This window comes from Rhinopithecus bieti, unplaced genomic scaffold, assembly GCF_001698545.2.
Source record: "Rhinopithecus bieti isolate Rb0 unplaced genomic scaffold, ASM169854v2 scaffold_1530, whole genome shotgun sequence".
Lineage (NCBI taxonomy): Eukaryota > Metazoa > Chordata > Mammalia > Primates > Cercopithecidae > Rhinopithecus > Rhinopithecus bieti.
In genome coordinates, this window is record NW_016803808.1 from 3,825,416 (window position 1) to 3,848,262 (window position 22,847).

General features: G+C 48.7%; 1 protein-coding gene across 2 annotated transcripts in view; it reads left to right on the forward strand.

Annotated features, from left to right (window-relative positions):
• The first annotated feature begins 3,409 nt into the window (after positions 1 to 3,409).
• Positions 3,410 to 22,847, forward strand: part of LPIN1 (lipin 1) — a 149,647-nt gene continuing 130,209 nt past the window's right edge. For both annotated transcript variants that reach the window (XM_017854046.1, XM_017854054.1), the window contains exon 1: positions 3,410 to 3,529. In XM_017854046.1, coding sequence (XP_017709535.1) covers positions 3,449 to 3,529 — 81 coding nt within the window. In that variant the 5' untranslated portion in view covers positions 3,410 to 3,448. The remainder of the gene's footprint in view (positions 3,530 to 22,847) is intronic.

A 22,847-nucleotide genomic window follows, 5' to 3' on the forward strand; every position in this document is an offset into this window, starting at 1 on the left:
ATATACATAACATATATATATATATATATATACACACACACACAACCTTCTGGGGAGAAACTCTATTTTTATCCTTGTTTTTCCCAGGTAAAGAAACGAAGGTTCTCAGAGGTTGAGTGAATTGCTCTAAGTCAAAACAGCTTCTAAGGGGAAGAGTCAGACAGGGAGCCCAGGCCTGTCTGATCCAGAATGTGGGATTTAACCACCATGCCGAGCTTCGGGTTGGCCCTGGCATGGGCTGGGAATCCCTTCAATGGCCATGACCCCATTTCTTGGCCCACTTTGTAGACCAGTGGAGCTTTCAGTGGCCTGACGTAGCAGTGGGACATGTGTCACTCTGACCACCTGTCTCCTCCAACACCTGCTGCCAACAGGGGTGTGAAATGGCCGTGCCTTGGGGCTGGAACTCTGAGAACCGAGGACAAGATGCAGCCGGCTGCAGCCTCTCCCCCTGGCTTGGTTTGTATGGGAGACTCCCCTCGGACTGCACCTTCCTAATCAATGCGATGACTCTGGCTGTGCCTATGTTCACAGCAACCCCTTCTTACCCACATGGTCTGCTTCTACCAGATCCTGGCCAAATGCTGAACATGACCAGGTATAATTTCTCACCATCTTATTACTCGTTGGTCATGAGGTTCTTAAAATATCTTGACAGAATGAATTAAAAATAGTAGTAGTGCTGGTGCCCCAGCTCAGTAGAAGTGTCTTAATGGCTGTTATTTTCTGCCTTACACTTAAGGACATTTCGGGGCACTCACACTGAGGGAGCTATTCCAGGTAGTGGCTGTTGCGGGGGGTACCAGCTCTGCGCTGGTCCTTCCCCAGCACTCTCTGAGCTCTCCTGCAGTAAGGAAGGCTAGGAGCATCAATGTCCCTTTGGCCAGGGTCATGGCACAGTGACCTGGGACGGCAGAGGCCTGGATTGAGTACACTATGTCCCTGCTGGATCCACCATGCTGGCCTCCAAGCCTGTAAAGTGAGGGTCACTATGGTATGCCTGTTGTATTAGACAGGCATTTATTTCATTTCATTTATTTTCCCATTTCATTCCCATGACAATCCCAGATGGATTTTGTCTGGGCAGGGGTGCCCTCTGGAGGGAATGAAGAAGAGGAGCTGTAATGAAAACAGCAGAGACAGCCTGCCTGGGGAGAACAGGGAGAATTAGGGAGCAGCACTTATGGAGCCAACAGAGGAGCGTTAGAGACCTCAGGAGGCCATCATGGTGTCACAGGCTGTGGGGACAGAGGAGGACCAGCACCTGGAAAAGTTGAGTCAGCAGCCTGACTTACTGCTGCAGCTTCTGCCTCCAACCGTCCTCCTGCTGGCTCCCCCTCACTGCCAGGACCAAGCTGAATGTCCCTGAAATATTTCCCTAAGTCCCTGGAGCTGTCAAGAATCCACAGGATGCCCCGATCCCCTGGTGACCAGGTTGCCTCTGGGAGTCACCTATGAACCTCCGAGAGCACTCGGTATTTCTTCACTTTTAACACTTAGCTCCTGCTATGACTCCTTCTTGGGATGCTATTCTCCTGCTCTCCTTGTTTTCAAATTTGTCCTGTTCATGAAGACCCAGGCCAAATGCCCTCTTCTCCATGAAGTCTTCCTGGATATCTCCACCTGTAATGATTTCTCCTTCCTTTGACCTTTGAGGGAAAGGGTGAGAGGCTGGGACTGACGTCTCTGAGCTCCTTCTCTGCGCCAAGTACTTTTCTCACACACATCACCTCTAATCTCACAGTGGTCCTCAAGGTTAGGCGGTATCATCTCCCAGAGAACGAAGCTGACGCTCAGTGAGGCTCACTTGGCCTGGAAGGGGAACTTAGGCTGTTCTCCTAGTCCACTCCTTTTATTGGACGCTTAGAACATCCAACAGGCTCGCATGACAGTGTTCTAAAGTTTCTTCCCTAGCCCTGCTGTGCTCCCAGGGCACGCTGTTTCTCTCTCAGTGAAACTGCAAAGCCCTCTCCTTCCGTTGTTGTTGAACCAGATAGTGGCCTCTGTACCCTCTCTCGAAGTATGCCCTCTGCCCCCACCTTGCCAAGAAACCACCCTAGTGATGTGCCCTCCCTTTCACCCTGGGCAGGTCACCTGAGCCCAGCCCCATCACCACTCTGGGCAGAATCCAAGGCTCATGCAAGGATTAGGTTTAGATGAAGAGCACCACTGCCTTTGAAGTCAGCCTGGCCCTGTTCTGCCATTTTCCAGCTTTGGGACCCAAGGCCAGTTCTGGAAGCTTCTGTTTTCTGTTCATAACCTTATAGGGGTGCTGCGGAATTATATATGATCATGCATCTTCTTCTGTTTTTTGAGATGAGGTCTCACTCTGTTACCCAGGTTGGAGTGCAATGGTGTGATTTTGGCTCGCTGCAACTTCTACCTCCCCGGCTGAAGCCATCCTCCCACCTCAGCCACTCTAGTAGCTGGGACCACAGGCATGCATCACCACACCTGGCTAATTTTTTGTATTTTTGATAGAGATGGGGTTTCTTCATGTTGCCCAGGCTGGTCTCAACCTCCTGAGCTCAAGGAATTCACCCACCTCAGCCTCCCAAAGTGTGGGATTATAGGTGTGAACCTCCGCACCCGTCATGCATCTTCAATGTTTAGCACAGGTCCTGATGCGAGAGGTATTCACCAGGAGAGCTGTCGTGATGATGGATGGGGCTGAGTGCCTGCAGGTGGCCTTGGGGGTCACTGGGAAAGTGGGTCCAGAGTGGTGTGCCGTGCTCAGGGCCATGTGGGGAGCACAGCACCCCACTGGACCTGGCTCTCCTGACGCTCCGCGGGGTGCCGAGGCGATGCAGAGGGACAGAGAGGACTCCAGAACCTTTCACGCGAGACAGTGGTAGAGTACAAAGTGGAGGGATTGTTGTCTAGAAAGCACCATTTCCAGCACTCAGCTCGAGAGGTGGTCTTTCCCTCCATACCTCCCCCCAATCGCCTCTGGAGACAGAACATCCCAAGACAAAATCTGGAACAAAAGCGGACAAATGTGGAAACAAGTAGAGCAGGAGAAAAGCATCCCGGGAGCTGCGTGGCCTTGGGGAAGTTACTCAGTTTCTCAGTCCTGCTGCCTCTGATGAGCTGGATTGGGGAGGGCAGGGTACACAGTGCCCCGTGGCTGGCCAGCAGGGATCATTCCCCCCTCTACTTTCCCCTTCACAAAGTTGACAGAAACTGGCATCTTCTGGAAGCTTTGCCTCCTTGGTGTTGTTTGTCAGCTGGTCCCCAGGTAGGAGAGGATTTGCAATTCAACACTCTGCTCTTTTGCTGAGCCGTGTGACTTGGCCGGGGCTCCTGGGACTGGTGCAAAGGGAAGCACCGCCTGCCAGGCTCCGGTGTCGCCCAGCCCAGCCTCCCAGTCTGTGAGCCGGTGTTGCCTGGGGGACATTTCTCTCCTGATCCTGGGTGAGGAGGCAGACAGCACCCCACAGGGAGGGCCATGGGGGAACAGGACGGCATTCGCAGCTCCAGCTGGGAGACCTCGCAGGGCAAGAGCTCCCCAGACTCAGCTTGGTCATGGGTAAGGGCCGCCTTGTGGCCATCTGCAAACACAGCCCCTGTTCTTCCTCCTTCCATCCCCAGGTGTCTGCGTACTGATGGGACATGGGGATCATTTGCACCCAGAGCGCCTTGTTCAGGATAGGTTTGTGCATTCACGCTTCTCCAGATAAGTGACCGGCCCAGCTTGCTCCTCCTCACAGGCTCCTGTTCAGGAGGCTACATTTATAGAGGAGGTTGTAGAACTTATTCAAGAATTCAAGGGTTTTTTCTTTGCCTTGGATGGAAAATGCATAGCGATTGCTTTATCTTCAGAATCGGACTTCAGAGCTTCGTGAGTGCCTCTAGACCATCGGGCACTGTGCTGGAACGCCCCTGTCTGTCCAGTTTGTGTGCGGGCCAGGAAGTGAGGTGTGGAGGGTTGAAGGGCCCCCTCCAATATGATCATTTAACCATAGCTGTCTCTAATAATATGCTGTGTTGGCTGTGGGGCTCCTGCGGACCCCAAAGCCAGCGGCTGTCCCTACTGCCCTTTTCAGATCTCATCCTAGCAACCAAGGCTTTTTTGTTGTTGTTGCACAAAAGTAGTTATTTTCACGAAAAAGCCCAAAGCAGGAGTGGAGGGCGTTCAAACAACCCTAAGTGGCAGTGAGTCCCGAGGCTAGGGCCTGGGCCAGAATTCAGAACACTGCTGTTTCTTCCAGAGGCCAGGGGGTCGGGCTGTAGTGAGGATAATGTGTCAAACCACCGCTCCAAATGGTGCACTGGGGACACCTGCTGTGGTCCTCAGCTGCAGAGGCTGAGATAGCAGTGGAGAGCATTCAGCATGCTTGGAGGGCAGGGAGCCCTGGGGCTTTCTGCATCCTAGGGGGATAGAGTGGGGAGGCAGGCCAACCTCCCGCTCCTGGACCCCAAGCACCTGTTGCCTGTCACTTCAGTCAGCTCCATCCTCAGGGCAGTGCCTTCCTGCAGGGACAAGAGGCCCTTCTGGGGCTGGTGCCCAGGCTCCAATGCAGTGAGGGCTGTCTAGGGAGAAAGGAGGCATGGATCCTGCTCACATCTCCGCACTGTTTTGCAGCTTGGCCCTTTAGGCAAGTATTTCCTGAATGGGCTGGAGGCCTGCAGGGGAGAGACATCAGGCTGGTCCACAACATCCCTCTACATCATGGGGACAGGAGCAGGACCTCCTCTCGGGAGCCTGGTGCAAGCGAATGACACCACGCTCAGATTAAGTAGACTATTTTTGTGGTTAGTCGAGGATTACAATGGCTTTGTCTTGTTTCCATTGCTGGAATGTCTCTTAAGTTTGTCCAGTGCTGACTGGGAATGGTACTCGCATCTGCCAAATGGGCAGGTGAGGCTCTTGTGAAGCTCTGCCACATGCCCCGCGGGACTGACTCTCTCGCCAGCCCTGAGACGCAGGTGTCATTATCACGGCATCTCTCTCACACAACCCCGGCAGGAGGGCAGCACAGCACTGCGATTCCCATTTGACAGCTGAGAAAACTGAGGTGATGAAATTGGGACTTTCACACAGCACCTTGGGAGGGGAGTGGTGGAAGATGGGAACAGGAACCCAGGCCTCCTGGGGCCCAGCCCAACCCTCGTTCTCTCCTGCACCTCCCTACAGATGTGGAAGTTTGGATTTAATACTGATTTAATGTCATGTCTGTTTTCTGCTTGTGTTTTATTGGATATTAATTATTTTTCTGATTATAAAAGCATGTTCATTATAGAATATGTAGCATATACAGGAAAGTTTAAATAACATAAAAGCCTGGGGACGTTGTAAACAGAGGTGGTGCTTCCTTCACTGAAGGCTTCTTGTAATGAAGCTGCAGAAAGGATGTCAAACCCGCCACGTGTTCCCTTGTATTCCATAGCTCTTCCAACCCCACAACCTTCCTCTGTGTTTGACAAACGCTTGTCTGTTTCCTCTGTGTTTGACAAACGCTTGTCAACAGATAGAGGGATACTAAGCTCCAGGCTAAAGCCCTCAGCAGGCCCCTTGGCTGAGCCACTGTGGTCCAGATCCCCCCTACCCCTGCCCTGGCCGTCTCTGTGCGGTGCCCATGCCTTTTGCCTCAGGGGAGGCAGGCTTCCATGGCTCAGAAGGGTGATGGGGGCAGGGGGAGTCTGGCCCACTTCCTCTCAAGCTGCAGAGCTGGCTTCCTGCAAGGCTCTGCTTCTGAAGGGGGCCTGGTGGCCTTGGCCTTGGCTCAGGTTGGTGCTGTACCTGGAGGAATCTGACCTGCTTGCTGAAGGGTGGCTGCAGAGCCGTGAAACTGGGAGCGTCACTGGGAGTTGCTGCTGGTGACTGAGTCTGGGACTAGTCCTTGGAGGGCAGGGAGGGCTGGACCCAGAGTCGGGCTTCGGCAAAGCAGAGGAACTGGTACCTAGATCAGGCAGGCCCCCGATGGACTGACAGCAGTCCAGGAATGCTGAGGGGGGATGCAGGAGATGTGGGTGGGAGGGGCAGGAGCTGCGACTGCCCTGGCCAGAAGCCCAGGCAGGGCTGACTGGCTTCTGGGAAGGGTAAAAGTGGCTCAGCTGCCATGGGGCTGTTTTCATTCCTGGGGCTGGAAAAGGGCAGCTGGCGGCAGCGTGAGCCCTCAGAGGCACCTGCTAAGTTGGCAGCATCACCTGTGCTGTTGGCCATGGCCATTCCCAGAGACTCCGGGCTTGGTCTCTGCGCCACAAGTATTTCTGGGTCCTGAATATGTACAGAGTTCTGTGGTGGGGTGCAGGGCGCGTGATTCAGTGGGGGTGTGTGTAAGGCCTCATCTCTCCCTCCTCTGCAGGAGGTCAAGGTGGAATGGGAATGGGTGGGGCTGCAGCTGGCCAGCCACAGAGTTCACAGGGCACAGGTCAAGAGTAATTCAGCCTGGCAGGGCCAGAGGAGGCCTCTCAGAGAAGCTGGCCTTGGAGGAGGAATAGGATTTCAATAAACAGAGCTGATGGGGGTGGAGCTTTCCAGGCTGCGGGGTCAGCTTGAGCAAAGGCTGGGGAATGAGAGTACAGTGTGTTCCCCTAAAGCTAAGCCTGCAGGGGTTGTTCCTTGGGCTGTTGGGACATTATTTTTTTCTTAGTTAGGGTGTGTGTGGTGGCATTCGTCTTGGTCAGGCGCCCCGTCTATGAAAGATAGCAGGCAGTCAGGGGCCAAATTTGTAAGACCCAGAGTGAAGGCCAAGGTTCGGGGCCATGAGGCCTGGACTCACACCCCAACATTGTCAGTTACAACTTTTGATTTGCTGAAGACTTAGTTGTCTCATCTATAAAATGAAGCTTATAATACCTAATTATATACTACTCATAGGTACTTGATAAACAGTAGCTATTATTAATCCCAGCACTACACCTGAAAGCAGATGGCCTGTGGGGACAGGCTGGACTGTAAATACAATGGTGCCAAGACACTGAATCCATTTACACCGGCCCAGCGGACTCAGAGAGCCCTGTACCGGAAAATGCATGGAGCCAGATCCTGCATTTGTCTCTGTATGAAGAACTCTGAGTTTAGTCTTCCTCTAGTCACTTAGCTTGGCATTCAAGGCCTCTCAAAGTCTGGCCCCACCTCACCCCCGATATGGTTTGGATTTGTGTCCCCTACCCAAAGCTCCTATTGAATTATAATCCCCAGTGTCGGAGGACAGGCTTGGTGGGAGGTGATTGGATCACGGGGGCGGACTTTCCCTTTGCTGTTCTCATGAGAGATCTGGTTGGTTAAAAGTGTGTAGCACCTCCTTCTATTCTCTTCCTCTTCCTCCCGCTCGAGCCATATAGGACGTGCTGGCTTCCTCTTCGCCTTCTGCATGATTGTAAGTTTCCTGAGGTCTCCCCAGCTGTGCTTCCTGTACAGCCTGTGGAACTGTGAGCCAATTAAACCTCTTTTCTTTATAAATTACCCAGGTTCAGGTATTTCTTTATAGCAATGCGAGAACAGGCTAATACACCCCCGTCAGCTCTGTTCTTTCCTTCTACCACGTCCCTGTGCTGCTCCGGGATGTGCTGAGCCAGGTGTGTTAGCTGGGTCTCCCGGGAGGTGACCATTCAGGACCCTGGAACCATTTTATCACCTCCAGTCCAGGTAGGAATTGGGGCCCCATCTACCCAGAGCTTTTGTTTGCCACCTGAGTTCCTTTGGCTGCACCAACCAGAGGCCTGAACAGAGGCTGGGCGACGTCCTCTGGGGCCCCTTTCTACAGGGACCTCTAGAGCGCATGCCCCTGACGGTGGCCAGGTGTGGAGACAAACCCAGGAAAAGGGTCCACTTCTTCCAGACCACGAACCCCCTGAAACGGCTGTGTGGGCTGCCCCCTGCTCCTCGGAGGGCTCTCGGGGCAGCCTGAAGGCACTGGCCCCTGGGGTGTTTGTTGTGGGGGAGATGGAGGCAGAGAAGAAAACTGCAGGCCTCCGTGGGGAGCAGGGCTTTGGGCCTCTGTCTCCTCTCAGCGTCCTGGGTCCGCCCCACTCCGCCTGCAGGTGAACCGTGGGGAGGCCTTGAGCGCCCCCTGGAGGTGACACTCTGCCACTACACCTAGGAAACCACTTATCTCCTGGAAACCCAACCATGGTGTCTGATGTGACTTTTCTTAGTGACAAGAAATTAGGATGAGCACGAGCAAAGTCGGTGGTCACAGGGGAGCAGCCAGGCCAGTCCTGCTTAAACTCCCTGCTGTTACATGTTTGCGATTGAACTCGTAGCAAGCTGGGAACACATCCTGTCCCCAGCACAGACACCCACCTTCAATCCCTTCTCCCCCGCACCGGTCACAGCCCTAGCCATCCTTCAAGGCCCAGCTCAAATGCTTCCATCTCCATACCATTTCAGTTCACGGTTGGGGATAAGAGCTCCCGTCCTCCCATAATGTAACTTGCCTAAAATTTCTTTGTTTCGCGATCGTCATCTTTCTGCTGCAGACAGATTCTGTTCTCCTCTGTAAAGTTGGAGTGCAGGAGACATGGCTCTGAACACAGCATTTAAGTGACAGAGATAGTTGTGATCATGTCCCAGTACATATTTATCCGTCTTCTGATCCCAGTAAATGTCACACTCCCCGGGGAAGTGAGAGTGTCACCATCTCAGTGTCCCCACAGCACCTAGCACAGCCTCCCAGACTGCCCAACCCAGGGCAGACCCTTATCACAGGAATGCAAGTCCTTGTTTGTCCGGGTCACTCAGGTTTATGCCTATTGTCCTGTAATTATTTATGGCACCCTCTTTTGCTGTCATAGGTGTTGGATTGGAGCAGTCACCCTATTTAGCACACACCTATTAAGCCAAAGCACCTCAGTGTGTAGCCTTCCCTCACCCAAACCTGTTCCCAAAGGTCCTTTCTCACCGCCTACTTGGGTGGCCTCAGTAGTCTTCCCGACCCCACTGGTCAGGGCCAGAGTGGGGAGCAAGTGTCTAAAGCAAGACCTTCAACAAGGTCCCTTCCCTGAGAGACTCAGTTTGTGATGCTTGTGATTGTGAAGCTCAAATGGGTTATGTGACTCCACATACTCCTCAAACTGTGGTGTGCTCTATTATTGCCGTTTAACTTGTCAATGTTGGTTCTGCACCCCTGCAGGCCCTGTAGGGGCTGCAGAAGCCACACTTGATCTGGAATTTCAGTAATAGCCAGCGAGCTAAGAACCACATAAAATAATGCAGATCATATAAAATGCATCGTGTAATTTTGTCTTCCAATAGTTAAACATGCTCAAGCGTGAGAGAATGGGCTGGGCTTGGCTGGGTATACTTGAAATGAAGACTCCAGACATGGGGAGATGGGAGCAGTTGAAGGGAGGCAGCCCATGAGTCGACTTTTGGGAGCAGATGGCCTGGAGTTGAATGTGAGGGATGGGGGCGAGGGACTGAAAAGGAAGAAGAGAAATAGGGAGATCTGAGATGGCTTTTACTCTGGGAAGTAATGGGTCCGCCCTTCTTTGTCCCTGCCTCCTGCCTCCTCCTGGACTCTACGCAGAGGAGAGAAGATGGGGCTGTGGTCATCGAGGTAAGCAGATTTGCCCTGCTCTGCCCTGCACTGCCACTCTGTTCCTCCAGGAGGGCTGGTGTTTATGTGAACGTCCTGCTGCACCTGAGGAAGGGGCAGGTGTGGTGAAAGCCAGGCTTTGTTGTCCAGGTGCCCTGGCTTGGAATCCCAGCTCTGCTGCTTCTAAACTGGGCTGCGACCTTGCCCAAGTCACCTTGAGCCTCTCCGAGCCCTGGGCTCATCATCTTTAAACTGGGACTGATGACGCTGCTTTACCAGCCCAGCATGGGGGTGAATGAGGTGAGCTCGGAAGAATCTTCTTACTTTTCTCATAGCAGCTGCATGAAAGGTGGATTAGAAGAAGCTGCCAGGCAAAGTATCCATTTACTGAAAATTCAGTGTGAACTGTACAGTTTGTGAACCTCTGGCAGGTGTCACACTGGCTCTTGTGATCCGAACAGCAGCTCTGGGTCTGAGTTGGCTTCTGGAGTTGGAGCCCCCACCCTTCCCAGTGCCAAGGTTGATTCTGATGTAAGCAGGTGTGTCTGCTAGAGCAAGGGCCAGCCAGGGTGAGGGACTCTCTTTCCTCTTGGGCTCAACCAATCCTCCCACCTCAGCCTCCCGGGTAGCTGGGACTACAGGTGTGTGCCACTGCAACCAGCTAATTTTTTAAAACAGCTGTTGTAAAAACAAGGTCTATGTTGTCCATACAGGTCTTGAACTCCTAGCCTCAAATGATCCTCCTGCTTTGGCCTCTCAAAATTCTGGAATTACAGGCATGAGCCACTATACCTAGCTCTCTTGTTTTTGAAGGAAGAACCAGAGTAACACAGAGCTGGAGGGCTGCTAGGCATGGCATAGGTTATTGGTGCCAAAGTTTACACTGACCCATGGTGAACAAAGAAAATAAGACAATGTTGTGGGGTAGATATGTTAATGTGACTTGGCCCATTCAAATTCCTTGGGAAACACTGTTATTTATCCTGGGAGAAGGCACTTTCTATTTTGGGGAGGTTAACGTATCTTTTATGAAAAGAAAGTACTGTCCCTCCCTCCCACCCTTCCTTCCATTGTTTTCATTTTTTAAGTTGAAAAGTTGACAACCGTATGTCAGTTACCATGCATGCTCCCTGAAATGAAAATTATAAAAGATTATTGTCTTTTCACTCATTTGCTTATTCTAGTAATAAATATTCACTAGGTGACACTGTGGCTGGCACTCTTCTAAGCACTGGAAATGGGTCGTGAATAAAACAAACATCCTGCCCTCCTGAAGCTTACAGTCCAGGTGGGGGAGAAAAGAATAAGCAAGTGTCTAAGTAACACGCATATCAGATGGGGAGTGGGATTGTGGAGAAAAAGAAAGTAAGGGAAGGCAACAGGGAGTCCGAGATGGAAGGATGATGCAATTTTCAGTGGGGAGGTTGGGGAGGCCTCCCTGAGAAAGTGACATGTGAGTAAAGACTTGAAGGAGCTGAGGAGTGAGCAGAGGCTCAGGAGGTGTCAAGGGCCCCGAGGCTGAAGCATCTTGGCAGGTTTGAGGAACCCCAAGAGGCCAGTGTGGCCAGAGCTGAGAGGATGAGAAAAGTAGGAAGAGATGGTGTGAGAGTGATGTGGAGGCTGGCAGAGCACAGGCCAGCATGGAGGCACTGGCCTCGATCCCGCCTTGGATTGCTATGTTAAGGGGACCTATCTCCTGGGCTTTCGGGCAGGGCAGACATGGTGGACCTGTTGGGAGGCTGTTGCGATAATCCAAGTGGGAGGGGATGGTGCTTTTAACCAGGTGGTAGCAGAGAAGGGTTTTGAACCGTTTGCTCAAATAAACTCTTTAGAATTTTATTGTGCCTCAGTTTACCTTTTAACAGAATTCAGATGAGAAATCTAGGCTGGAGATACAACTTCAGTCCCTGAAATACAGAGTTTATGAACTCCAGATCTGGTGCATCCTTTCGTTTTACAGACGGGTTACCGAGTGCCCCACAGGGTAGCAGGTGTCTTTTCTAGGCATGCCTATGGCAGAGCTAAGACTAACAGTCACTTCCTGACTTCCCATTGAGGAATGTGTGTAAACTCAGGTACCATTTTGAGCTTCCCTTTGCATTTAGATTTGGAATGCACTTGGTCTTGTTTCTCTTTCCAGAGATTTCCCTCTGTGTCTTTTTTCTCAGCCCTTCACATTCTCCCCGTGCCTCTGCTTATCCAACCCCGTTTCTTCCTTTGGGGTTGCACTCAATTGACAGAGCTCTTGCAATGTCCAGTGATCCTTCAAGGCCTTGTGTAAGTGCAGCCTTCAGCCTTCTCCTGGAAACCCCCCAGCTGGTGGGATGCCTACATTCTCAACCACCCACCAGCTTGCTTTTAGAATTTGGCCCCTACTTTCTATTGTGGTTATTTTGGAATGGGCCACTGGCACATAGCAAGCACCCGGAACTTGCTGAAGAAACAGATGCCAGAATGAAATGACCAGTTGAGCGTGCACAGGTCTTTGGTGAGCTTTGGCCTGCGCTGGGCTTCATCAACGTGCTGAGGATCCCCGACCCCGCTTTTGGCACTTATCATGTGATCATCCACAGCCCCTAGGCTGTCCCTTTGAGAAAGCCCTGCCCAGTGTGGGTGGGATGCATCTGGAGAAGGGAGAACCAGAAAGTGGGTGGGCCCAGAGCACTCCAGAGGTGCTCTGCAGTTAGCCCCCAGGGTGAAACGAGAGAGGAAGGCTAGAACGTTGGGTTGGACGGACTCCGGGAAAGATGGAGGCTGGTGGGGAAGGACGGTGCTGGAGAGTCTGGCACGCCTGAGGACTGTGTGTGTTGGCCCTGGACGGAGGTTGTGTGGTGAGTTTTGTGGATGGGTCGTCCTGGTTTAAAGGGACAGGAACACGGTGGGCAGCCATAGCCTGGGCGCCATGGGCAGAGCACGTGTCCATGGGAAAGAGCATTCTTCTTCTCACGCGAGCAATGAGATGCCTGCGGCTGTTCTCCAAGAGGGTCTGACCCTGACTTTCTGCTCTCATCACCCCATGTGAGGACCTGTGAATATGCCCCTCACAGTGTTTGCAGTTGGAATGTGTGTCCATAGTGATGAATCGATATGGATCTTTTTGTTGGGTAAGTAGAGCCCAGGCACTCACCTTTCCTCTTCGGCCCCAGCTGCTGGGGGCAGAGTTTTGTTTGGTGCTCAAAGGCAGGATTATCTACAGTCTAGATTTCAGGAATCATTCTCTCCACTCCCTCCCGGCATTCTGAATCCAACTCCATTTCATAGCTTTTGATCTTCTTCCTCTTTTTTTTTTTTTTTTTTTTGAGATGAGGTCTTGGTGCATTGCTGAGGCTGGAGTGCAGTGTGATCAGAGCTCACTGCAGCCTCAAATTCCCAGGCTCAAATGATCCTCCCACCTCAGCCTCCCAAGCAGCTGGGACAAGAGGTACACACCATCGTGCCCAGCTAAGTTTTAATTTTTTTTTTTTTTTTTGTAGAAATGGGGTGTTTCTATGTTGTCCAGGCTGGTCTTGAACTACTGTCTTCAAGTGATCGTCCCAAAGTGCTGATTACAGGCATGAGCCACTGGGCCTGGTCCTGATCTGTTTTTAAACGATCCTATTACACACTTTTGTTCTTCATCATGTGCTTCTTGAGATCCTTCTTGGCCTTGATAAAGTATATAAGCAAATAATACCGAAAGTTTGAAATAAATACGACTGCGAGACTCTTGTAAGCTGCTCTGCAGCTGGGCTCAAGGAGGGGCAGGGGGATATGATATCTCCTACAGCATAGACAGCAAGGCAGGGACAGGGGGCTTTGCCTCTGAACTTGGGAAGAGTTTATTGTTACTAGGATGAAGAGAATGAGACTCTGTAGAGGGGGAGAATTGCATTTAGTAGGAGAGAAATACAGAGAATCTGAACAGTTCAGAGAATCTGGTTCTAGCCTTGACCATGTGGTTTTGACCAGGCCTGCAATACATTTGTAGCAATGGCACCTTCCCCATAGGGCTGTCCATAGACTGCCTGAGACCCTGTGTGGATGCTGCAAGCACAGGGGTGCCCTCAAAAGTAGCCAAGCTCACCAACACTTACGGGGGAGGCAGCATTGCAGACCAGCCTTATCAGGTAGGTGGCTTGTGACATGCACTTTTATTAAATGAGGCCATGGCAGGGCTGCAGCTAAGTCTCTACAGTTTATGGTCTGCATGGAGTGCTGGCCAAGAGGACGCTGGGGGCGGAAACCCAACCTGTGCTTGACTCATCATGCCCGCTGGGCTCTGGGACTGAGGCTGGATGGGACAGTGAAGGGGAAAGGGCACCTTATTGAAGTCTGTCCACTCAGAGGTCCTCTTTGTTAATTCTGCTTGGAGGCACTCTGAGTGTCAGTGGTGGCCCAGGGAGTTGAGCCTCTCCATAGTTCTCAATGCTGCACTCTGCGACATGGAATTCTTGTTATAGCTGAAAATATCTGCAGGCCCCTGTCTATACATGGAATAAGAATGGAGCAACTTCTGGAGATAAAAGGACGGAGAGCTTGGAGCCCTCCCTTCTCAAGCTTCCTTTCTTTTCCCTACATCAACCCTGCCACCTCCTTGCCAGCTCCACCCTTCCTCTCCCTACAGTCACCCCAGGGCTCCTTGCAACATCCTTTGAAACTCCTAGAGGAAGTAACCTCCCAGAGCTACCACTCTGGAGTTGCAGGCTGGAATTCCTTTTAGAGCAGCACGGAGTAACAGTCTGCAGACTTTCTGCACGGCAGCGGCTAGGAGGATCCAGTTTCCATGCCCTGCTATATTTTTCAGGCCCCGCCTGTTCCTCATTTACCCCATAAAAAGTGCAGCCTTTCACAGAAACATCTCATTGCGGTCGCTCGGGTCCCGGTGTCCTGGCCCAGAAATACCCTCTAGAGGGCGCTGTCACGCTGAGCCCCGGTACAGGACACACCGGCGCGGGGTAGGGCACCTCGCCACATGCAGAGCAGGCAGGGAGTGTTGACAAATGGAAAATGAGGTAATACATACAACATTTTCAACCAATAATAAGAGAGTTTTGTTGAAATTCTTGAGTGAATTCTCTTTATCTAAGGATAAGGTGATTTGAGTTTCAAAACAGTTCAAAATAAAGGAGAAAGGGACTTGGCTAGTTGGTGTCTTCACCTGATTTGACCCAGGCAGAAACTAAGTGTATTAATAGCCATTTGATAGGCACTCCCCAGTTAATGGTGAAGCAAGACGAGGTCAAGTTCTAGTTTTTACCTAATTCGAAATGCCCACTGGGTGAGAGGTCAGCAGATAGAAAGAAAAGGAACAGTAAGTCTTCTACGCTGAACACTGGATTTGAGCAGCCGACTTGTATAATGGTACTTGGCAAACACGACTTATTCCAAATTTATGGATAATTCAAAGTGTTTCCAAAATGGTCAATGTCCAGGTTGATTATCGTTTTTGTTTACTGAGTGCTCTCACTCCATGCCAGTGCCCTACGAGACATTTTCCATATTTTGTCCTGCCGATCCTTGTAAGAAACACACAGGTAATTCTTAGCCTCAGTTTACACATGGAGGAGCTTTGAGAGACTAATGAACTGCTCTGGTCGTTTCAAAGTATTCTGATTTTTTCGCATTAATTGCTGATGGCTAAGGCTTTGGCATCTGGAAGTTCTACAATGGACTTTTGAGGCTTAGCATAATTGTCTTAAATATCATCTTGTTGGTTTTAGACCTGACAGGGTCCTTTCAGATTTTGATTTTGTTATCCAACATACTGATTTTGTGACTTCTAAAAACCTGACTTGCTTTCTTTTCTTGACTTCTGTTGAATTTATAATTTAAAATATAATTTTCTATCCTCTCTTCTGTTTTTGCTCAGTTAATTCCATAATCACAGAACAAAATTATATTCTTTTAGTGGTTCTCCTTAGCTTTTGAAAATGTACCTATAGGCTGAGCACGGTGGCTCACGCCTGTAATCCCAGCACTTTGGGCTGAGGCAGGCAGATTGCTGAGGTCAGGAGTTCAAGACCAGCCTGGCCAACATGACAAAACCCCATCTCTACTAAAAATACAAAAAAATAGCTGAGCGTTATGGTGTGCGCCTGTAATCCCAGCTACTTGGGAGGCTGAGGTGGGAGAATTGCTTGAACCCAGGAGGCGGAAGTTGCAGTGAGCCAAGATCGTGCCATTGCACTCCAGCCTGGTGACAGAGTGAGACTCTGTCTCAAAAAAAAAAAAAAAAAGAAAAGAAAAGAAAAGAAAACATACCTATATAACAAACATTGTCTAACATGGTTTAAAATTATTTATTACTTCTGTACTCTTGCCAAACAGGGCCTAGGCCTCAGCTCACTTTGACAACCATTGGATACACCCCTATCTTATCAGTCTTGTCCAGAGGTTTAGTTTTTGTTTTAAAGAAAACCTAAAAATTTCAGTTATTGTTTTCAGTAAAAAAATGTTAATTATAATATGTCCAATCTCTTGTATCTTTATCTGTACTTTTTGCTGTTTTTTGTATCCCACACCTTTTGTCTGAGTTCATGATTTGATGATTCTTCTAGGGACAGTCTATGGAAGACAAATGTCTATAGTTTTTGTTTATCTGAAAATGTATCCTTTTTTTTTTCACACTTTCTTTTTCTTGAATGGTGATTTATGTCATTATGAAATTCTAGGTCCACAGTTGCTTCCCCTCAGTATTTAAGGAAACATGTCTTCCTTGAGACATTTAAACGTTATCCTTTGCATGTGTGCTCTAAGTTTCACTGTAATGTGTAGGTGTAGATTTATTTTTATTTACTCTTCTCAATGTTCAGAGTCTGCTTTTTTACTCATCACTCATTCATCAATTTTGGGAGATTCTTAAACATCTCTTCAAAAGCTTCTTCTTTGTGATCTCCTTAATTCTCCTTTCTGGAACAATTAGACACAAATTTGAACCTCACTGTATCCTCCATGTCTCCTAGCTGCTGTTTTACTTCTTTCTTAATCTCTTTGACTTGCCGTGCCTATTGAATGCTTCCTTACTATATTTTACTTCATTAATTCTCTCTTTTATGCTTCCTGTTAGGTTTTATCTGTCATATTGATATTTATGTTTTAATTTCAATGACTATGTTTTTCATTTCCAATATTTCTAATAGATTCTTTCCCCTCATTTCATTGTTTACCTTTTGATATCTGTTTCATAATTTCTCTTCTTAATGGAGGTTATTCCTTAATCTGTGTCTTTATGTGTCTCAATTATTCTCACTTAACAGTCGTTACCAGATTGTTCAATAACCTGATAATGACTGTTAAATGAGAATAACTAGGATACAACATGATGTAAATCTGTATTCCAAATATTTATTTTGTGTGCTGTCCTTAGCATTAGACGTTTTGCTGGAGGGCTCATTTTGAGTGAATTTTAAAATCTTGTTGTGTTTTTTCTTCTCTGCTCTAACACCCCTCACCCCAACTCCTAGTCCTTTGTTCTCTAGCAGCAAGGCTGGGTGATTTGAAGGTCCACCCTCCGTCCTGTGGTTTGTAGTTGCCTCCCCAGGTCCCAGGGCACGGTCCAGAGCCAGGCCTTATAACAGCACTTCCAAACTCCCGTCTTACAGTGATATGGGGAAATCTGGGCTCTGGACGAAGTAGCCTTTGGTTTCCTTCCTGCTTGAAAGGTTGGGTCGCTTCCCTCTATCGCCTTGGCCCTAAGCAGTAGGGCTGCAGACATGTTTAACCTCTTTTCACCAGCATTGGAAATCCCTTCCCAGGATTACCTTCAGTGTGAAGCCCGGCTCCTGTGTCCCATCGACGCATTCCTTCGCAGGTGCTGACCTCCAGCCATGACCTCCTTCCAGGCCAGAGCCTGCTGGGCCTGTGGCTTCAGCTCCATTCACCTTGCACATTTCTAATCTGTCTTTGGTTCTTGCACACTGACTGGTGTTGGAGGCCTGCTATGTCATATTTGCTTATCCATTGATATACTGTGGGCTTGGATCAGAGGGGGTGATTCAAATTTGTATTTGATTCAAAATACAAATTCACTAAACCGTCTTGACCATAAGCCACAAGCATGCTTTCTCTCCCACTTCAGTATTGATCGAATGTCTAAGAAATAAAGAGCAAGAATAGAGCCAGTGGCCTGGCCTGAGAAGCCCCCATCCAAGTTGATTTCCGTATTTCTCAGGAATAACAATGTCTAAATGCTGTGCTTGATATACTATTACCCAACCCAGGGTATCTAAACTAACCTTTAGAGCATCATGAAAGATCTTATCAAATGCCTCTCTGAAACCCCGACCTACAGTGTGAGTGTGTGTGCGAGTCCCTTGATTCTCCAATCTACTATTCTGTGAAAATGGAAGGCCTTTTCCTGAGCAGTGTTGTTACTGTGAGTTCTGAGGGCTGTCACTTTCTTACAGGCTGTTACCCTAACCTTAACCCTTTTTTTCTGATCTGAAGAATGACTCACTTGGGGTCACTCAGGATGAAGTGCATACACTGAACACACCTTGCTGTGCATCCTAAGGAAACGCTGGTGTATGTAAAGCAAAAAGGCCTCTGTCCTTACTCCCCCAGGGATTTTGAACATTTTGCTTTCTGTGAAAATGCCACTAGAAAGTTTGGTCCCCTTTCCTTCGTGCTTTGGCTCTGGCACATACTGGCTGTGTGGCTTCAGTAAGTCACTCTGCACTTGGGTGGCCTCATATGTAAAGTGGGAAGCTGTGCAGATTAAACAAGGCGGTGCAGTGGTTCCCAAATACCAGAAACTCCTGGGAGCTTTGCAAAGCTCCTGAGTTCTACCCCTGTTGATGTTGATTTAGTAGATTTGAGTGGGGCCTGGGAATAGGTAATGCTAGTGAATTCTTCAGTCGAATGTGATCTTGTGGCCTAAGTTTCTAAAGTGCTTAGCAAATAGTGCTTAGCAATAAGGAGCACAATACACGCCCTACACATGCGTCCACCTCCTTCGTTCCTCCCCCAGCCGCTGTCTCCTTCTCTGCTTTCCTCCCAGGTACATGGTGCTGTGGGTGTTCACAGTTTGCATCACAGAAGAAAACCATAGGACAGAAATCATTTAAATTGCCCTTCTCCAGATGTTTTTGATAAAAATAGTCAGAAAAAAGGGCAATGCTTAACTCGAAGTTTTCATTTAAATTCTACTTCCAGGTATCAGGCCTATCCTCTTCCCTTTGTTAAGCCCCATGATACAGAGATAAATAGGATTGTGGCTCTGCCCCTGAAATCTTAGGAATATATTCTCAGCCTGAGAAATTTAAGGCATTGAGGCCAGCTGAAATTGGAGAGAAATATTATTTTTGGATAGGGACTGGCCAAATCCTACCCCAGAGGCTTTCTCTAGACTTGGGCCCAGTTATGATTGGAAGGAAGCTTCAGGGTCTTTATGACAGACAAGATAGGTCCGACAGGTGGAGCTAGAGAGTCGGAGAAGTAGAAAAGGCAAGGCACGCATCCTCAGGTTCCCAGCAAGGCCAGGAACAGTCGGTCCAAAGGGCTGTCAGAATCACCTGAACAACTTTTTTTTTTTTTTGAGGTGATGGAATCCTAGGTCCAATCCCTGTGGAATCAAAATTTCTGGCATTGAGCCTTGGGCATGTTTAGCAAATTGCCCATGTGATTCTGATGTGCAGCCAGGCTTAGGAAACACTGATCTAGAGATCCCAGAATTTTCTAAATGTGACCCGGGCACTCTGCAGAAAGATCTGGTCAGCAGTCTGAGAGCCCTGCACTATTCAGAGGAGCCAATGAGAAATGCTGACTCCCAGGCCCACCCTGGACCTACGGAATCAGAATCTGCATTCTCAACAAGCACCTCCTTCGGTGGTTCATAGTTTCCTTGTGGTGTGAGTGGTCACCTGGCACAGAGCTTCTTGTTTATATCTGAAACTATCCCCACCATGGGTGCTCCCTGAGACAGGGATCACATTTTGTCCTTGGCACCTCTCTGAACCTCAGTTTCCTCATCTTCAATGGGAATGGCAATGATACTTGCTGTACCTCCCTCTCAAGGTTCTTAGGGGCAATAATGTCTGACTCCCACATTAGATTGTGAATTCTTGGGAGCAAGAGCCATATATGTGTGTGTGTGTGTGTATATATACACATACGTGTGTGTGTGTATATATGTATATATATACACATACATATATGTGTGTGTGTATATATGTATATATATACACATACATATATGTGTGTGTATATATGTATATATATACACATACATATATGTGTGTGTATATATGTGTGTACATATATGTACACATATATATACATATATGTACACATACACACACACATATATACACACACATATACATACATATATATATATTTTTGAGATGGAGTCTCTCTCAGTTGTCCAGGCTGGAGTGCAATAGCAAGATCCTGGCTCACTGGAACCTCCACCTCCTGGGTTCAAGCGATTCTCCTGCCTCAGCCTCCCAAATAGTTGGGATTACAGGCCTGAGCCACCACACCTGGCTAATTTTCGTATTTTACTAGAGATGGGGTTTCCCCATCTTGGCCTGGCTGGTCTCGAACCCCCAACCTCAGGTGATCCACCCGCCTTGGCCTCCCAAAGTGCTGGGATTACAGGCGTGAGCCACCATGCCTGACCAAGAGTCATATGTTTTTAAAATTTCTGCATGCCCAATGCCTAGTATAGAATGAATTAGTCATTTGACACAGAATGATAGAGCCCTTGAAACAGAAAACACTTCGTAGATTGTACAGAATAATCCACTCCAAGAATGCGTGAAGAAACTAAGGTGAGGTTTAGGTTGTTATCATTACTCGAGCCTATCTGAGAGGTTCATGCAAGGATGCAGAGAGCACGCTGCCATGGCTTCTAGTCTCCATGACGTCCTTCTTCTTCCTTGGTGCTTCAGAGTTCAGCTCCGCTCCAGCGTCTTGGTGAAGCTCCTCCAACCCCTCTGGCCACTGCCACTTCCGTGCGCTCTGAACATCTGCAGCATTGAGTGTCTATGTCACGTGTTTGCCTGCAAATCCTCGGCTGGTTTCCTTGTACCTTCTGTCCTGGTGTGTGTTTCTGAAGCTTGCAGTGCTGTCTCGTAATGCACCTACCAAGCTCTCTGAAGATGAGACCATGGTCCTTGGTGTACCCTATCTGCTCCATCTGCTTCCCAGCCCGGCACCTAGCACAGGACTGAGCACATGATAGGCAAGGCTAACTTGTAAAGTATCTGTCAATTTTATACTCTGGGTTCTCTTCAGATTGCATACATCTTTTGCCTTTTACTAAACATCTGTTAATTTTGTTAAAATATAAAATCTCTCATACATACAAAAGTTATAAAGAAGAATAGAAAAAATTCCTGAATCCTCACCACTACGTTAAGAAATATATAAGCAGTATTACAGCCGAGGTTCGCTGTGACCACTCTCCCCCCATTTTCTCAGCATCCATGAAGCTCAGTGATCATCCATCATCTAGGCTGTCACAGGGCTTCTTTGGTGCTCCTGCCCATGAAATAAAGACCTGAAAACCAAGGCCCCAGGTGGTCAGGAGGCCACAGTTCATTCGATTCCGTCGCTGGAAAATATTTATTGAGAGCCTATGATGTGCTGATGACTGTATTAGGAACTTGGAATACTTTGGTGAACAAATCTGACAAACATAATATATCAAACAAAACAAATCAAAAGTAAAGCACTGCCCTCATGGAGTTCACATGGTGGGCAGCCCATAAACAATTAATATAATAAATATGTAAGTGATAGAACATGCCCGAGGCTAAAAGTGCAATGGAAAAAAATGAAGCAAGGTACAAGGACCAGGGATTTGGACAGGGAAGGGCCACCCGTGGTTGGCAGCTTCATTGAGCAGATGAGATCTGAGTGAGACTTGGGGATAAGGGAGCTGGCCATTTGACTTTGGGGGAAAGGTGTTGCAGGGGAAAGAAAAGCCAGTGCAGATGCCCTAAGGTGGAGTATTTGAGGAATATGAGGAGCTCAGCACGGCTGGAATGGAGGACAAAGGAGGGCATCTGGAGATGCAGTCAGGGCATGAGGGGCAGGGGAGGAGCAGATTGGTTAACTTCAGATTACTTTCCTCACATGGGTTAAAACAGAGGGGACCTCCCTATAATGCCAGCCTGGGGTAGCTGGGCCCCTTTTGATTGATTGCTGTAAAATTCTGGTGTGGTTTTTTTTGTTGTTGTTGTTTTTCTGGGTGGCCGGAGGGAAGCTGGCCTGTTTAAGGATTTGGCTATCATCTCTGTCTTGATTTATTGGAAGGTCATATCTCACAAGGAAACAGCTTAGGTTTTGGTTTGGTGAGTGGAACCTTACTTAGCATGAGTGACTCCATTTTGGATTGCTCTATTGGGACCTACTGCAGGAGCTCAGTCCAAATCAATATCCTCCCATAGATTGTATTGACCACTGTAAATGTGGTCGGAGTTTTGAAGTTTAATTGATAAAACATGTTTCCCCTCTTTACCCAGTGGCCAAGCCCCTTCCCACTGCTGTGAGGTTGGCAGCATCCTTCACCATCCTATGGCTCTGATAGTTGCTGACTCTCCTGTTTTTTTTTTTTTTTTTAAATTTTACTTTAAGTTCCGGGATCCATGTGCAGAACATGCAGGTTTGTTACATAGATACACGTGTGCCATGGTGGTTTGCTGCACCTATTGACCCGTCCTCCAAATTCCCTCCCCTTGCCCCCACCCCCCAACAGGCCCCAGTGTGTGATGTTCCCCTCCCTGTGTCCATGTGATCTCATTGTTCAGTTCCCACTTATGAGTGAGAACATGTGGTGTTTGGTTTTCTGATGGGGTTGCTGACTCCTGAATGAGCTGCTCGAGGGAAGGATAGGGTGCAATTCATGCCAGAATCCCCAGCTTCCCATGCAGGCTGGGGACATAGTAGGTGCTCCTGAAATACTGGGTCAGTTGAATTTGATGTGATGTATATATATTCACCTCTAGTCCATAGGTACATATGGTACATATGGTCTATATATTTAAAAGACGTTGGATTTTGACTTAAACNTTTACTTTAAGTTCCGGGATCCATGTGCAGAACATGCAGGTTTGTTACATAGATACACGTGTGCCATGGTGGTTTGCTGCACCTATTGACCCGTCCTCCAAATTCCCTCCCCTTGCCCCACCCCCCAACAGGCCCCAGTGTGTGATGTTCCCCTCCCTGTGTCCATGTGATCTCATTGTTCAGTTCCCACTTATGAGTGAGAACATGTGGTGTTTGGTTTTCTGATGGGGTTGCTGACTCCTGAATGAGCTGCTCGAGGGAAGGATAGGGTGCAATTCATGCCAGAATCCCCAGCTTCCCATGCAGGCTGGGGACATAGTAGGTGCTCCTGAAATACTGGGTCAGTTGAATTTGATGTGATGTATA